This window comes from Ustilaginoidea virens, chromosome 2 (assembly GCF_000687475.1).
Source record: "Ustilaginoidea virens chromosome 2, complete sequence".
NCBI lineage: Eukaryota > Fungi > Ascomycota > Sordariomycetes > Hypocreales > Clavicipitaceae > Ustilaginoidea > Ustilaginoidea virens.
Window position 1 is genome coordinate 1,684,308 of NC_057317.1, and position 16,458 is coordinate 1,700,765.

The 16,458-nt window shown below is 58.2% G+C and overlaps 5 protein-coding genes across 5 annotated transcripts; 2 read left to right on the plus strand and 3 right to left on the minus strand.

Annotated features, from left to right (window-relative positions):
- Positions 1–3,990: 3,990 nt before the first annotated feature.
- Positions 3,991–5,215, plus strand: UV8b_02192 (uncharacterized protein; the record flags this gene model as incomplete). Its single annotated transcript, XM_043139690.1, has 2 exons — positions 3,991–4,348; positions 4,509–5,215. The coding sequence occupies 2 exons, from the start codon at positions 3,991–3,993 to the stop codon at positions 5,213–5,215; spliced, it is 1,065 nt and encodes a 354-aa protein (XP_042995624.1).
- Positions 5,216–5,629: 414 nt separating this feature from the next.
- UV8b_02193 (uncharacterized protein) lies at positions 5,630–7,801 on the minus strand (the record flags this gene model as incomplete). The annotated part of the gene is made up of 1 exon (XM_043139691.1): positions 5,630–7,801. The coding sequence occupies one exon, from the start codon at positions 7,799–7,801 to the stop codon at positions 5,630–5,632; it is 2,172 nt and encodes a 723-aa protein (XP_042995625.1).
- A 578-nt stretch (positions 7,802–8,379) lies between these two features.
- Positions 8,380–9,120, minus strand: UV8b_02194 (uncharacterized protein; the record flags this gene model as incomplete). The annotated part of the gene is made up of 1 exon (XM_043139692.1): positions 8,380–9,120. The coding sequence occupies one exon, from the start codon at positions 9,118–9,120 to the stop codon at positions 8,380–8,382; it is 741 nt and encodes a 246-aa protein (XP_042995626.1).
- Positions 9,121–9,520: 400 nt separating this feature from the next.
- On the minus strand, positions 9,521–14,460 carry UV8b_02195 (uncharacterized protein; the record flags this gene model as incomplete). The annotated part of the gene is made up of 3 exons (XM_043139693.1): positions 9,521–13,521; positions 13,626–14,064; positions 14,167–14,460. 3 exons carry the CDS (start codon positions 14,458–14,460, stop codon positions 9,521–9,523), a joined length of 4,734 nt encoding a protein of 1,577 aa, XP_042995627.1.
- Positions 14,461–15,586: 1,126 nt separating this feature from the next.
- Positions 15,587–16,390, plus strand: UV8b_02196 (uncharacterized protein; the record flags this gene model as incomplete). The annotated part of the gene is made up of 1 exon (XM_043139694.1): positions 15,587–16,390. One exon carries the CDS (start codon positions 15,587–15,589, stop codon positions 16,388–16,390), a length of 804 nt encoding a protein of 267 aa, XP_042995628.1.
- Positions 16,391–16,458: the final 68 nt, after the last annotated feature.

The following is a 16,458-nucleotide window of genomic DNA, read 5'->3' on the forward strand; positions in this document are numbered from 1 at the left end:
ATAAACTGTAAATCGCATGCCACCCCCACCCTTGCTTCAGTTGACACGGCGAGGGGCCATGGCTCTAGTACCAAGTTGCCAACCCTTAGCTGGGTGGTAAGGGGAGGGGAGATGAAGCTAGAGTAGTCGTGGATTAGCTGCTTGCGACATGGGGGAAGTGGGTGAGTGGCTTTGCATGGCAACATGGTAACTGGGACCGGCCGGGGGGGCAACGGCAAAAGGGGTTGGTGAGTTGGTCCAGACCGGGTAAGCCAAGAAAGACATGAAAATGGCTGGAATTCCTCGTAATGCCAAGGCTGGCATCCCCAGGGGCATGACTTGCGAGGAATGAGAACTCGACAGGCCTGGGTGGGCGCTTGCAAAAAAGCGGCTAAGAGCGTAGTCCCAGCCAACCCCAGAGTCCCAACCACAGGCGAGGCTAGTGTCAGCATCTGTCGCTAGTCCCCGGTGTTTGGCTCATCTTGTTGACCCAATCAATTGGCTTGCCCTGAGCTTATTTTGAAGAACCGACACACGGGTTGCGGAGAGAAGGATGTGCCGGATGACCGTAGTGTTGCCAGTGCAATGCGGCGCCAAGTCCTGCTCATTTCATCTGTCGCCGCCAAGCAAATAGTATATATAATCTATACTGGAGACTGTAGAGAGACTGAGACGATGGAATTGCGGGGGGACCCTGCGCCTGGATGCTGATGGGACATCGACTCCCGACTCTCGAGGGAGAAGGTGGCTGGCTGGCTGTTTGCGAAACCAGCGCACGGGATGAGGATTGACGGAACTAGCATTGGAGGAATCAAGGAGTTGGATGAAGCGCAGGTTTCCATTGTTCATGGAGGCTGCCATGTGCGAAAGATGGCAAAGTCGCATGGCCGAGTACAGAACTACCCAAGGTAGGTAGGTTAGGTTAGGTTAGGTAGGAGGTAGGTAGTTTATAAGAAACATTTGGCGGGCAAGAAAAGAGCGAACTGCAAGAACAGGATGGTGTAGGTCACATGAGGTTTTCCTCCCAAAGGAAGCAGGTAAGACACTTGCGCCTTCCATGTCTTGTTTCATCCAGATACTCTTGTCAGTGGGCCTGCAGCTGGCCAATCATTCTCATGGATAGGCAAGGGCCAGCGCGCACGAGAAAATCAGAGTGCGCCAAAATGTGACGCCAGCTTTATTGGGCTTTATCAGGGAGAAGCGGAGCTTTTGTCTGGAGATTTGCGAAGAAATCGGAAGGCAAGCGAGAAAAAAAGGGCGTAGCTCTTTCCCGCTTCCCTCTTTAAAATACAGTGAGGCCGTCCTTTAGAGGTATATTTTCAGATCAACCCGCGAAAGCCCCAGAGGGAAATAATAAAAAAAAATGCAATCGTGTGAAAATATTCAAGTACAAGAATGGCGGTTAAAGAAGGCGGTAAAATAAGGCAAAAAAAAAAAACGAGGCAGTAGAACAAGGCAGCCAGGTAAAATAACTGAAAATTATATGCAGAGTCCTTTTCTCAGCCTATTTACAAATATATACACTAGAGTGTTATATCTTTGGTCAAGGCCACTTTGCCCTTGATCTTGTATCGCCACCTTGTGATATCTACCAAGTAATTTGTACAAGCCCGGCATCTTGTTGGCCTCTTGTTGGCCTCTTGTTGGCCTAGCCAACCACCAGACACAACCAATAATAATACCAAGGCTCGATAGCGACTTCCGATCTACTCAACTAAAACCAACCAAAAGCACAACCCAAACACAACCCAAACACAACCCAAATACAACCTAAACACCACCTAAACACAACAAGCTATCTGCCTTGTTGTCTGGTTGTTTGTTTGTTTGTCGTCTTCTGCCAAGTCGTACCTACAGTATACCTAGTGCTAGCTAAGGCAGAAGTTTGCGGCCCCAACAGTGACGCCACGCGCGCCGCAGAAGGCGCGCAGCTTAGCCAGATCGCTGCACATATCTTCGGTAAATATATTATCCGTGGTGCATTTTCCGTCTTTTGAAGCGTCCCGCGCGCAAGTGCAGGATACCAGATCCTCACACACACCATCAATGAAGAGGTTGCCGGCGCCTGGCGTATAAACTCCCTGAGCCAGGACGATATTGCGCCTGCAGTCCTCGCACGTGACTATACCTAGTTGACAGCGCCTAACCCAATTGCTTTGGGCCTGTGCGACAGGCACCGACGAGAGGGCAAGAGCAGCCAAGCCGGCAGTTAGGAACCCAGACACGCTAAGCATGGTAAGGATAAGAATAGACGAGAATGGATGAAGATAGACAAGGATAGATGAGAATGGAGGCTAGAAGGGGAGCTTGGTTCGGTTTTATTCTTCTTCTTCCTTTCTATTGGCGGGTTAGGTTGGTGCTTCCGTGGCCATATCAACCATTATCACTAGCATCATCGCTGTATCTGGACAAAAGCCCGTTTGGCGGATAAATAAAGTGTCGAAACGCGCCATACTGGGAACTACTTGATGCTTTACGTAATATTCATCACCTCCTGGCGTTCTAGATGACGTCCTCGTGCCCCTTCCTCCCCCCCCCCCCCCCCCCCCTTGGATGCCCCGAAACAAGAGCCTCGTGTGTGGCCGCTGTAGGTGGCCCGCCTGCCAGCAGTCTACACAATAATGCAAATCTATCCATCTAATTCTAGCGTTGATATTTAGACAGGCAGCATCTAAGTCAAACTAATATTTACCTGCCTGGCTACTCCGCTTTCCCTGTGCCTTTGACACGGAACAATTCGGCGGCACCCTAGTATACTGCGATGCAGAGTATCCGTATATCGATCGACCTTGACGTCAGTATTCCCTGTCAGGCAACCCCAAGATCATCAGAGGGCATCGGGCCATGGATCCCATGGATCCCGCATTGTCGACCTTGGCTTGGCGTCTTTACAATGGTCTGGTCGTTTGGCCTGGCCTTTTTGAGCACCGTCGTCCTTTGTTCGCGCAGGATGAGATGATGATGACACGTGGTGGAATCAACTTCCCGCACAATCTCCAACGGTATTTTTCCGCTGGTTTCCGTCGAAAGCGCCAGTTCGGTCTACGGAGAACTCCGTCCTCGGGGTTAAGAATCGTCGGCGTGGTGGTGACGGCAGGCAAGTGTGTCTGGTGCGCGGCGCAGAATGGGAACAGTAATACATACTAATAGTATGTAAGAAAGGACCGGCGCGTGTACAAGCTCTCCACATGGCAGCGACCGTGGCCATGCGGTGGGGGGCAAAACGAGCAAGCAGCATACATGCAGGTAGCCTCCACCGAAAGGAAGAAAGCAACCACCAGGCGCGGGCCTCTTTTGCATTTGGCAGCAGGTGTTTTTGGCTGGTGACGTGAAAAGGAGCAAGCAACGTTGAAGCAAGCAACATGAAGCAAGCAACATGAAGCAAGCAACACGAAGAAGGCAACACGAAGCAGGCACCAGCCCTATTATGCCTTAGCGTACCGGCCGGTACAGCAGCGGGAAGAAGGACAAAAAAAAACCTTGTTGCCTGCCTCCCGCCAAGCCGTCGAATTCTAATCCAGCCTCATGCCCAACCACTGGTGGATTTTCCTCTTTTCTTCCCCCCCCCCCGTCGGAAATGTCTGACTCGCACTGCCGTCTGCCGAACGACTTCGCTTCGTTCGTCCGCTTGTTTCACAACACCGGGCTGCGGACTTCGGACAAGCCACAGTGAGCTCCAAGCTCCACCTGGCATCGCCAACCCTCCGTCGTTGCGTCCACGAGAATGACAACACATTGCGATTCTGCATCGTACGGCGGCGCAAATTCTCGTAGTCGTCCAAAAGGCCCATGAGTAAGAAACCCATTTTTTTCTCATAGAGTGGCGGGGAATGCCGGCGACCCGGCAGCTTGGAGCAAGTGTCGGGGATAATATAAAACCTCGTCGTCTTTGCCGTGCATTTAGCATGGAGATGGAGGAGCTGCACCTGCACCTGCACCTGCACACTCGACCTCCTGCACAAGACGTTGAGAGCCCACCAAAAGGAAGAGGACGGCAGTAAAAAAAAAAGGATGGTGTATCGACAAGGTCTCTACGTCTTGGCCGCTTGGGCCTCGCTGGGCAGCGTCGCCCTGGCCATAACCCCCCACTGCAGCAAGATCACGCAGCTGGAATTCAGCATCCAGTTCGCCAACAACTGGTTCGCCGGAACATGGGATCGCGTCGGCGTCAGTATAGGACGTCCAGATAGTCTTCGTTGGGTTCCCATCTCGGATGGCGCTTCGGCCGGCGACAGGAAATCCGTCAGCATTGACATGAACCACGTCTTTGGAGCACCCCAGTTTGACCTTAAAGACCACTTATCTTTTGGCCTTGGAGTCCAGGCAACGTACGGCGTTCACGCCACCAATGATGCCTTTGAAATCAAAGGTACGCCAAACCCGAGCCTGGCCCCAACTCCCTCCCCAGCGGGCGCATGAAAAAGAGGGGAGAAAGGGGGGGGGGGGGGGGGGGGGAGAGAGAACAAGAAAAAGAGAAAAAACAGATTGAAAGGTTGAAAAGCTGGAGAGAGCTGAAACCTCCAAACTAGACATTACTCTTCGCGGAACGTGCGTCGAACCCGGCCTCACCGTTGAGCGAACCGTCATCGTCAACCAAGTCTATCGGCATCCCGCTCAGGGGAGTGGATTCCTCGCGCCCTACGAGGTAAAGCAGGTAGGCCAGATCGTCTCTCTCAACCCCGAGGCCTGGTTCATCTCCGGCACCACCATCCTCAACGCCAAGGGCCCCGTCTACATCAACATCGGCATGTCCGAGGCTCTTGCAAACGCCGTGCACAAGCAGTACCCCACCGACACCTGGCACAGCTTGGGCTTGACCAAGAGAGGCGACAGCTACGTCTTCACCTGCGGCGCCAAAGACCCCGACGAGAAGCGGGTAAAGGAAGCGTGCTGGATGTCGCCCTTCAACCACGAGGATCACGACATACTGATCCACCAGACCGAGGTGCTGCCTTCGCAAGCCGCAAACTTCTGCAAGCCCAATCCCGACATGCTGGTCCCCACGGACGCCGTCTGCGCCGATGCCAAGTACGCCCAGGTGCTCGGCAAGATCATGCAGACGGCCGGCTTGAACTGCCCCGGCCCGGGGACGTCCTCGTGCAAGACCACGTACGTGGTGAATGCGTATTTCACCTGGCACAATGACATGTACGGGTCGACCATTTTCAGCCCCTCTGGAACCATTGCTTGGGCCTATTGGGCGGATGGAGCCACCAACACCTGTTCGCTTTGCTGAACATGTACATATGCTCCCGAGGGGGCGCATCTTGTCTGCGCAAGGAATGAAAACCACGAACGAGCACATGAGACATGGATAGGACAATTTGTGGAAGCGTTGGGAGTGTATGCAAGCATCCCGAAATTTGGACGGCATAGAAAAGTATACAATTAATAGAAGCATGTTTTTTTTTTTGATCGAGGTATAGTAGAACGGGACTCTCTGCTGTTGCGTACAAGCTATGTACCTCAGTCATGCATGCATGCCTTAAGGAGTCCTCGACTAGCCACATCCCGATTCCCATTTTCTCATCGGCATCAGAACAGCACCCCTCCCCGCCGGCATCTCTTCCCCTGTCCCCTTCCCTTCTCTTCAAACAGCGGGGTTTTGCGCCCCCGAACCTGGAGCACCTTGCCACATGCCGCGGTACGTCTAGTCCCCCAATCCTGCCCATTCATCGTCGCCTCCACCGTCGCCGTGCCCTCCCCGCATCCTCCTGCGCTTGTTCGCGTCCATCGCGCCCTTTCTGTTGTGCTCCTTTGTCCGCTCGTAGCCGCTCTTGGACGTAATCTTGGCTTTGCCGCCGCCGCCGCCGCCGCCACTGCGCCGTGACGCCACCCCCTTCTCCCGGAGCATCTTCCGATCCGCCTTGGCGACCTTGGGCAGAGCGTCCAGCAGCCATTTCTGGACGCTGGCCTCGTCGCCCGTCCTGCCCGCCTGCTTCTCGCTCGCGGCAATGACGTTGGCGACCGTCTTGACAAAGGGTATGTCGTCCTTGGTGTAAAACGTCACGGCCACGCCGCCCAGGCGACCGGCTCGTCCCGTCCGCCCGGCGCGGTGGACGTAGGCGGCCGCCGACCCCGGCACGTCAAAGTTGACGACGCCGTTGACGCCGGCAAAGTCCACGCCGCGGGCCAGCACGTCGGTCGTGATGAGGACCCAGATCTCGCCCGCGCGGAACCTGCGCATAACGGCCGATCGGGCCGAATCGGCGAGGGCGCTGTGCAACGCCGCGATCCTCGACGGGCCCCCTGCCTCGAGGGGGATGTCGTACTTGAGCTCCTCGTGCAGGGCCGCGGCTCGATCGATGGTCTGCGTGAAGACCAGGAAGGGGGGTCGGAGCGGCGGGCCCGAGTCGTCGCTGCCGGCGGGGTGCAACAGTTGGCGCAGGGCCAGGAGCTTGCCTTGCTCGCTCGCCGTGTAGGTGAGCTTGTGTACGATGTTGGGGACGGCCGTGTCCTTCAATCCCACAACGAGCCGGACAAGAGGTCTCGCTTCTGTTGCCGCCGTCCGGGCCCGAGCCTCCAGTTGCTCCGTGACCAGCGATTCAATGTTGGAGCCCATTGTGGCGGACCAGAACGAGAGGCGCAGCTCGTTGCTGGTGCATGCGGACCACAACTCAAGAGTCTGCTCTCTGAACAGCGGGTCCAGTAAGACGTCGGCCTCGTCGAGGACTAGATGGCGGACGGTCGGGAGGACCTTGCGGGTGCCGGCAGGCCCAGAGTTTAAAAAGTTGAGCAGCAGAGTCGGGGTCGTCACTAGAATATCCGTCTTGGTCTCGGGGTGAGGTTTGTTTTTTTTACCGCTTTTCATCCTCGGCCCCTTTCCCTGCTCCGAAGCAATGACAGAATCGCCGTCGGACTCGCCTTCCTCGTCTTCATCCGAACTGTCCTCAGCGACATGTTGTTGTTGTTGTTGTTGTGGTTCTTGTGGTTGTTGCTGCTCCGCGGCCAGCTGCGTCGTCTTCTTCATGGCCACAATCTTGAGGCCCGTTCCCTGCATGAGCTTGGTTCCCTCGTTCACAATCTGGTGAACCAGTTCCCTGGTGGGCGCCAAAATCACAGCCTCAACCTCCCGGATGCCGTGCAATTCTTCCCGTGCTCGTCTCTTCATGATGTCGTTGATGGCGGGAATTAGAAAGCTGATGGTCTTGCCGCTTCCCGTAGGGGCGACTGCGAGGAAGTCGATGCCATTTTTCACGTCCTCCCCGTCTGCCAACGCGAGGTCTGGACGCAGCAGCAGCGGTAAGCTGCCCATCTGGACCTCTGTGGGGAGGCGATAACCCTGACGGACCAGATTGTCGACAACCGTTGGAGATACGCCGTACGTGGTCGGCAAATCCGCAAATGATTCCATTGGCTGCGGGAAAAGGTGCTTCCTTTCCCCCTTGTTCTCCTCCGGAAGGTCATTGTGCTTCTTCTTGGGCTTTTTCACCTTTTTTTTCTCCCGGGGCTTCGACAGCAAGGTGATCTTGAGCCGATGCGACCGTAGCAGCTGTCGACACTGCTCCCCTGATAGTTTCACCGCCGGCGCCGGAGGAGGCGGGCTTCGTGCTCGTTGGGCAGGTGCGCGCTCCGCCGGTTCGCTCGAGGCCGTCTCTGCTGGGGTTGGGCCGAAGAAGTCGACAACGGGGAGCTCGGCGGTCGGAGCGTCTCGATCCTCTTGGCCAGCACGCTTGCGCTTCGTCCCACGGGCCTCATCGTGGTAGAGTTGCGGGTTGGGCTGGGCTCCGGCCGACGGCAATTGGCGCGTGGCATTCTGCTTGGAGGTGGCGTTTCTTGCGGTTTTCTTGGTCCCGCGGGACAAGACTTTGAAAATGTCCATTTGACGCTAAAGAAGCATGGTAATCGCCGGCGCTTCGCTGTCTTGCTTGGTATGAGAAAAACAAGGCAGATGATGACTGACGGGTCAGGAGGCTACGGCGGGAGATTGGGCGTGGAAATTTTTGCAACGTTCCGACCCAGTATGACGCTGGCAGCCTTGCAGGCGAGGCTGCGGCCGAGGTGGGTCCTCACACTGACTCCACTCCGTACTTCGGGTTACTGCGGAGTACGCGGTACTCCGTATATGTAGCGGTACGTAAGATGTCAAATGACGCCACACAGTGTGGCTGGAACAATTCGCAGCAGTCATTATGCCCGGACAGCATATGGTTGCTGACACTGAGAGGTCAACCGGTGCCTTTTTTTTTTTTTTTTTTTTTTTTTTTTTTTTTTTCATATATGCCTATATATACCGTAGATGGCTCTTTGATCCTCTGAGGAAAGGGGGAAAAAAATAAAATAAAATAAAATAAAAAACCCCTGGACCTGCGCTCATCACAAACCAGAAACAAACACGCCCACCGCCAGCCGCCCTCACCAGCAAAGTCCCTGGCCTGCTTCACTGCTTCACTCCCTCACTCACTGCTTCACAACCCCACGACGCGTGCACCAGTCCTCGTCACTGCCCTCCCTCCCCTCCCCGTACAGGACCTCGCAAACGCCCGCCAGCGGAATGTCCATGACGGCGTCCGTCCCCTCGTTCCATATCTCCCTCCACCTCAGCCTCCCGCCGCCGTCGCACTTCCTCTCCCTCTTCCTGCTCCCCCTCAGCCTCCCCTTGGCGTCAATGACGGCCAGCTTGCCCGCCCCGTCCACCACCGTCTCCACGCTGCTCACGGGCACCGTCAGCGCCTCGGCGTTGTAGGCCGCCAGCGCCACGTAGATGTAGCACAGGAGCATGACGATAAAGGCCGGGATGGCCAGCGCCCACCACCGGTTCGGGTAGTAGTAGATGCCCAGGGCGTGCAGGAACGGCGACGGCAGGTAGCTCCACAGGAGGTACATGAGGAAGGTGAGGCTGCTGAAGAGGTACAGCACGAAGCCGTAGTACTCGTACGTGGGGACCTTGGGCGCCGCGCGGGGCACCGGCGCCAGGTTGTTGTCGTCGTCGGACGGGTCGGGCGTCGTCGGCCGCGACGGGCGCAGCAGCGACGTGAGCGAGGGCGAGGGCGGGAGGGGGGTGGGCGGCCGGCCGTAAAAGGGCGGCGCGAAGTAGGGCTGCGAGAGCGGTCGGCGGGGGGGGTCGTCGTGGTCGGAGCTGGATTCGGAGAGTTGGTTGTCCGAGAGGTAGTCGGAGTCTTCTTCGGAAGATGTGGACATGGTGGGTTGGGGGGGGTGTTGGCTCGACGGACTGCGGGGATGGTGATGGTGATGGGAGGTGGTGATGGAGTTTACAGGTTACATGCATGGTAGGTTGGCCTTGGCTGATGACCCGTCAACCGTCTGCCAAAACACCAATTACACGGAAAAAAAAAACCACTTCGCCACGCCAATCGACAGCATCTCTCGAAAAGCGCCTGGAGGAATGAAAAAAAAATAATATTTTAATATCTTTTTTTTTTCAAGTCATTTGTACATCTTTTCCCCCTTTGCAACCCCCCCCAAAACAAGAACCTCGGCCCCCCTTCCCGCCCTTTCTCAGGACACGACTTTCACAAAAACGCTGCGCTGGTATAATCGGTCTTGCATCTGTGATACATGATTTTTTTGCTCCGTTTTGTCACCCGTCAATCGGACACCTGTACTCGCGCTCCCGCGCCACAGCCCCGTTGCCATGCTGATCTTGCAACGCGTCCAGGCAGCTCTGGTGATAGATGTGCCGGCAGGCCAGCACGACAAGCGGCCCGAGAGGCGCGCTGCCCCCCGCCTCCCTGGCATCCGGCTCGGCGGGCGCGCTGCGGGACGGCCCGACGTCCAGGCTCTTCCCCTTGCTCTTGCTGTCGGACTCGCCGGCCGTGCCTCTCGCCATGCTCCCCGCGAGACGGAGACTCCTCTCCTTGCGCGCGGACTCCTCCAACGCCTGCCTGTCCTGCCAGGCCTCAAAGACGGCGCCGCCGGCCACGCCGGGGCCCCAGACTCGGCGACCGCACCCCTCGCAGGTCGACCCCCGCGGCCTCCAGCCCCGCAGCCTGAGCTGCACGGACTGGTTGACGCCGACAAAGAGGCTCCTCTCCAGCAGACGGTTCGACAGCCTCAGGATCGACTCCTCGTAGGCGTAGGCTGCGAAGATGGAGGCCAGGACCGCGCGCAGGTCCGACAGGTTGGGCGACGACGCAGCCGCGTTGGCCAGAAACGCCCGGAGGATCCTCAGGAAGGACAGGTTGCTTGCTGCTGCGTTGGGCGGCGCGCCGGAGCCGCCCGGCGCTCGGGCCTGGCCGGACGTGGTGGCGAGAAGCGCCGTGAATGTGTGCTGGACGAGCGAGCGGTGCAGCGTCAGCGCCTGGTCTCCCTGCTCCGCCGACGCCTCGGCGTGCTGTTGGATGGCGGGTGACAGGAGCTTCGTTGCCCTCACGCACGCTTCCATCAGCTTCAGCCACAGGGCCTCGTCCGCCGACAGACCGTCCTGTGCCGCTGTTTTGCCCTTCTTGACCGTGGTGGATTTCCTCAGTGTCCTTTTCGTTTGGCCCTGGCACAGCCAAATGCCCACGTGGACATACTTCTGAAGATCCTGCAGAATCCGCACCACGGCTGAATCAAGGTCCGCGTGCTGGGAGTCCTCGCGGCTCTCGGATAGAACACCCTGGAGCGCAGACTCGAGAGTCCAAAGGTGCTTCATCAATCTGTCCATGGCTTGGCTGACCTGGCCGTCCCGAGCCATGAGCATGACCGCCGCGTCCACGACGCCCGTCTCCTCCATCGTGGGGAGCAGTTCGCCGAGCCGTAGGTCCGCGACTGGCAAGCCGCCTATGAAGTCGGACACGTGCAAAGGATCGAATCTGCACATGAGCCGAATGTACTGTTCCACCAACCCGTCATCAACCGAGGCCTCGCCGGTCGCGTTCTCTGCGCTTGGTTCGATCAGGGCCTTTAGGTATGCGTGCTGAAGTGCCGGGTCGTCGGCTGCGGATTCAATCACGCATCCGTGTGCCACGGTTTGCTGCCGAGAAAGCGTGCTGGCTGTTTTCTCGGCGTCGAGCTCGAGCAGATCCCGCGCGTGCTCCTCGACGGCCCGCTGCACTTCTCGCAGCTGCCGAGAGTCGAGCCCCTTTTGCGGACCGAGACACTCGGCGATGCAATCGTACACGGACTCTTGATCCTCGGGGTCTTCGAAATACGTCGCGATGAGCTTGCCGTACTGCAGCTCTTGGCGGAAGACTCGCTTGAGGATTCGGTAGAAGCCGGCCTTTTGCAGCAGTGGGATGAATGACGGCATGTCCGATGGGTGGTATACGGACAGCAGATACTCGGCGCTGAGTTGCGCGTCATCGGCAAGGTCGCCGCCTCCCGGGTAGTTGCAAAGACCTGTCAAGACTTTGGAAAGCGTTGATCCAGAAAGCAACAGGTACTGCGGGAACTTTGCGAGATTCCGCGCGATGAACATGTTGAGGTAGATGACATCCTCCGCGGCGAATTCGCCAAGGTTCATCACGTCGAGCAGGATAGAAACGACGTACTGACGATTGATCGTCATGCCGAATATTTGCTCCTCCGGCAAGTCCACGCGTGAAGTGCCGTTAGCATGAGTGCCCGAAGAAGAAGAATCGTTGAGAAACGAATCCTCAAACGCCTCGTTAAGAGCACTGAGGAGGCTGGGAGCGTCAAACCTGAGAATCATCCGCAGATAAGGAAAAGCAGGCTCCGAATCCTGACCGGGCTGCGTGAGAAACTCCTTTTCGCTGCCCTTTGGCCATTCCACCGTCTTGCCAGAGAAGAGAAACCAGTACAGCTCCGCCTTGGCTTTCGCGGATGCTTCTTCCTCCATCAACTCCCCATTGGGATAGATCCTCCCCGTCAGGGTATACGACAGATACGGGAAAATCTTCAGAGCATTTACGCTGAAGTAGCTGTCGTGCGGGTCGCCAGGCTGGGTTCCGTTGGCCACGAGGGGTATCAGAAGGCTCAAGAGGTCGATGAGGGGCGTGATGTAGTCGCCAAGCGCTTGGTTCCAGATATACGTCAAGGCGTCGTACAGGTTGTGTTGCTTGCACAGGAGGGTGACTTGGTCCAGGTCCAGTGTCGTCGTTTGCATGTGGCATATCATCTCCTCCAGGCGGCCCTCCCAGCCTTTCCAGACGTAGTGGTTTACGAGATGCTTCACCACGACGGGCGGGACAACCGTAATGGTCTCTTGGAGAATGTATGGCTCGAGCGCTTCCAAGAAGGTGCCGCCAGCTTCAGCCTCGCTGTACCGCTCGTACATGTCGTCGAAAAGAAAATCGGGGTCTCCGATTGCTCTGCAGGCGGCAAAGCAGGTTTCCGCCAAGTCTCTCAGGTGAGCTGCGTCACTGCCGTCTTTTCGCGTCTCCCTCCGAGCAAAGACATATCTCAGGGAGGCCGACATGATTTCCGTGATCTTGTCTCGCACCAGGGCATGGCGCAGTTCAGCGTCTTCGGGTAAACCAACTGTAAGCTTATCCGCGTCGCCAGAATAGTAAGAGGTTGCCAGCCGTATGGCGCCGACGTAGTCCCCAACCTCCATCAACGCGATGAGACGGTCCGCCCAGTTGGAAAGGGACCCGATCGACACGTGGTTGAACCCGAGCAGGAATATTCTGCCCTTGTATGTCTTGAAGCTCATGTAGAAGGCGTCAGCGACGACGCCATGCAAGGAGGTATCCTCCTCATCAAGCTGCTCCACAAGGGAATGGAGCTGTTTTGAGAAGAAATCAGCATGGTACACATGTTTCGGCAGCAGATCGAACGCTTCCGTCTTGCGCATGCTTCCGTCTTCCAGGACGACGAGTCGTTGAGAGATGGTGAGCACGGCCAAGACGGATCGACTGAGCCACTGGAGGCAAGTTATGGCTTCTTCGCACTTCCATCTGCTGCGAGCCTTGAACTTGAGGGCCTGCGGTTGGTCTTGATCGTCTCCGGATACCTGGTCGACGTCGAGCACGGTCAACACGTTTGACCAGCAGTAGGCGAGTTTCACCTTTGAATCGTCGCTGCGGGTATGCGCGTCCGGGATTTTCAGCTTGACTGCGGGGAACCAGGCGAGGCAGCCCGTCATTGCGCTGTGCGCAGCAACGTCCTTTGGCCTGGCTGACTTGTGCTGCGTTTGCGCTATGGGGGTAGTAGAGACGATGACCAGCAGGTACGGCGTCAACATGGCAGTCAGCCCCATCGCGTCCGTGGCTTTCTCGACATTTCCCAGGGGCAGCGGCGCAAAAGCAAGCACCGTGCTGGGCTTGATGGGTTTCCCAACAGGAGCTGGCGGCGCGCTTGGGTAGCGGCCCAGGATTCTGCTCGTCTTTACGGTTCGTCCCAAAGCACCAGTGCCACGAGTCGCCAGATGCGAAAAGGCCATGCCTCGGTCATCGGCCGAAACGAGTGCTGTGTTCCGGGTACCGAGAAAACCGACATGAACCACAGCTGCGTGGGGCACATGTCCGTCTGCGGTTCGAAACTCAACCTGGGCCGAGCCCAGGTGCGGAATGGAGAGGAAGGGACGTGAAGGTCTGCTTGTATCGAAGGTGAATATGCTCCCGTTCGCGTAACCCCCGGCGATAGTACTTTGGTCAGCGGATATGGCAATTGCGGTGACGGGGCCGGATTCAACGGCTGCATTTGCAATCAAAGTCAGTACAAAAGCCGTTGCTGCGTTGCTGCGTCTCTCGGTCGACAGAGAGAGAAGAGGCGACGGGGGTGTGTTAAAGAGACCTCACCCTTTGTTCCGGTGCCAATGATTAGCTTCAAGTTCTGGTTAAAATCAAACATTAAGATTATGCCTTTGGAAGTGCCCAAAACAATCGACGCAGACACAGCTAAACATGTCGGGGAACCAAAGTTGCGACGCCCAGCCTCGGAGAATGCCTGGCCGTTCAGCTTTGTCAATCTCGTCCAGCGCACGACCTCCCACGGCGGTGAGGGCGTATCCGTTTCGCTGGGGTCGTGGAGAAAGCCGGAGCCGAGGGAGAGGTTTCGACCATGGCCTGATGGAAAGGCAGGCGAGGCTGCTCGAGGCGTGTTGGAGGAGGAGGGGGAGGAGATGCGGGATTGGAATCGTCGGTCAAAGGGCCTGAACGAAGGCAGCGGGCTGTTCAAGCCAGGTCGCGAAGCTACCGAGGGCAAGACGCTGCTCCCCGGAGAAGACACGTACGAGTCCTGACGCCGAATGCTTACTTAGCCCCTTGGCAGGCGGGCGAGCTGCGGCGCGAGCCTTTCCTGCCACTGCGCCATGCGGCTGCACACAGGCCAACAACATACCTGGAGCGATTCGGCAGGGCCGGAACCGACCGAGCCGACGGGGCTGGCAGGCCGGCGCGGCAGAGAGCCTACCAAGCTGGCATCGATGGAACCGAGCTCAGAGGCGTCGTCCCGCTCCGGTTGCGCATCGTTTCGGTCGACAGCGACGGGGAACTCGTCACCAGCATGCACGGGGGGACCGTGGAGGTGAGGGGTATCCGAGTCGGTATCGCGGGCTGCTGCGGTTGCTGCGGTTGGATGCTCGTCGCTCGCGGCACAATCTCCGACAGGAGGCTGGTCTTCTTTGTCGGGCATGACTGTTCCGTTCAGCTTCCATCACATCTTGGATCGGCACGGGGGGGTTGAAGTAGTCGCGGAGGGTCTGGTAGGAAGCGTGGCGGGATTGCGTGCGAATGGCGGAGGCTGGGAGAAGACAAGCCCGCTGGGGTCTTTGCCGCCGCCGCCGCCGTCAGCTTTCGGGGCAACAAGACTTCTCGAGGTGAGCTTGGCGGAAAATTGAGGATTGCGCGAGGGACGTCCGGACGGCAAGATGACGGAGGCCATCAAGTTGCGGCAGGACGGACCAGACAGCTTTGCTTTTGTTCCTACAGTATGAGCAGCGCTTGAACGGGGCGACCACAGAACCGTGCTTACCCTACAGGTGCCTCTTGGGTACGAGTCTGAGCCTGTGCTCCGTACTCCGTACAGGTCCGGGCAATTCCCGCGGTGCAGCCGGGGTTCCTCCCGCCGCAGCTCTCGGTTGACGCATGCGTGCAACTTGATCCAGAATCAACATGAATCAACATGACGACATGGAGTTGACCACCTAGAAACCGCAAACCCCGGTGCCGACCGATACACGATGAACAGCCCCCTACGCGGGCCACGGCGCGGTCGAAACCGAGTCGGCGTCAATCATGTCGGCCATGTGCCCAAAAAAAAAAAAAAAAAAAAAAAAAAAAAAAAAAAAAAAAGAGAGAGAGTGCAAGTTTCAGCCGAGGATGCGGATTCGCTCCTTTGGCGGAGCATCGGAGCGTGGAGTGGTTCAGGAAGCAGAAACGCATCCTTTACGGATCAGGACCAAGTTTCACCTTTGGCTCCGAGGCCTCGTTTTGAGTGTCCTAGAGCGAGGCCGTAGTCGTAGTGCTCGCATGAAACACACGGATGCCGTCAGCTGCAGCTGGTGCAGTGTGTGTGAAAAGACAGGCCAGGCTGGTGTCACCCAACTCGATGCAACCAGGCGTTAATCACGCCGCGGACTGGAGCTGCATGAGCCTGGCACTGGCAAGCCGTGGCCGCCGCCAAGCGCTAATCCCGGACTCCACAGCGGTTCCCCGCGCTGCGCTGGAAACCTCCATCCATCATGTCCCGTCCGGCGCAAGCTGGTGCCTGCTCCCTCCAACCTCCAACCTCCAACCTCCAACCTCCATCATCGCCCACCATGTCCTCCATAGGCCCCCAGCTCCCTCCTCCATCGCCCGCCTCGCGCAAGCGCATGCCCGACCGCGACACCCCCTCCCCGCCCGCCAAGCACCCCCGTAGCCGGGGCCCTTCCTCCCCGCCCAACGACCAGGAAATCCGCCTCTCCGACTCGGACCCCGACCCTGCCCCAACCGCGACCCCGTCCTCAGACCCGTCCTCCTCCTCCTCCGACGACGACTACGGCCCAGCCCTCCCGTCCTCCAGCAGCGCCGCCCCCCGGCCCACCGGCCCCTCCCTCCCGGCTGCGCAGCCCGCACCCCAGCGCGACACGTGGATGCTCGCGCCGCCCCCCTCGACCGGCTACTCGGAGCGCGACCCGACCCGCCTGCGCGCCCGCAAGTTCGCCTCCCGGCCGTCCGCCCAGCAGCCCGGCGACCCCCCCTCCGCCATGTGGACCGAGACGCCGCAGGAGAAGCTGCGGCGCCAGACGGACGCCCTCCTCGGGCGGGGCGACCCCTCGGCCAGCGCGGATCCCGCGTCGTCAGAGCGCGACGCGCGGCGGAGGGAGCGCGACCGCCGCATAGCCGAGTCGGTGGAGGCGGCGAGGGGCAAGAGCCTCTACGACGAGCATCGCGAGAAGAGGAGGAGGGACGGCGGCGGCGTGGCGAGGGCGGCGGCCGACGAGGACGATCCGAGCAAGCGGGCCTTTGATCGGGAAAAGGACATGGCTGTCGGGGGCAGGATCGGCAGCAAGGCCCGGGAGGAGCTGGTCAGCAAGAGTGCGAATTTCGGCGGCAGGTTCCACAAGGGGTCGTTTTTGTGATTTGACGGGCCCTCGCAGACGCGAGCACAAGACGTCCGCGAGGGAACACATGGCTATGTACGAACTCT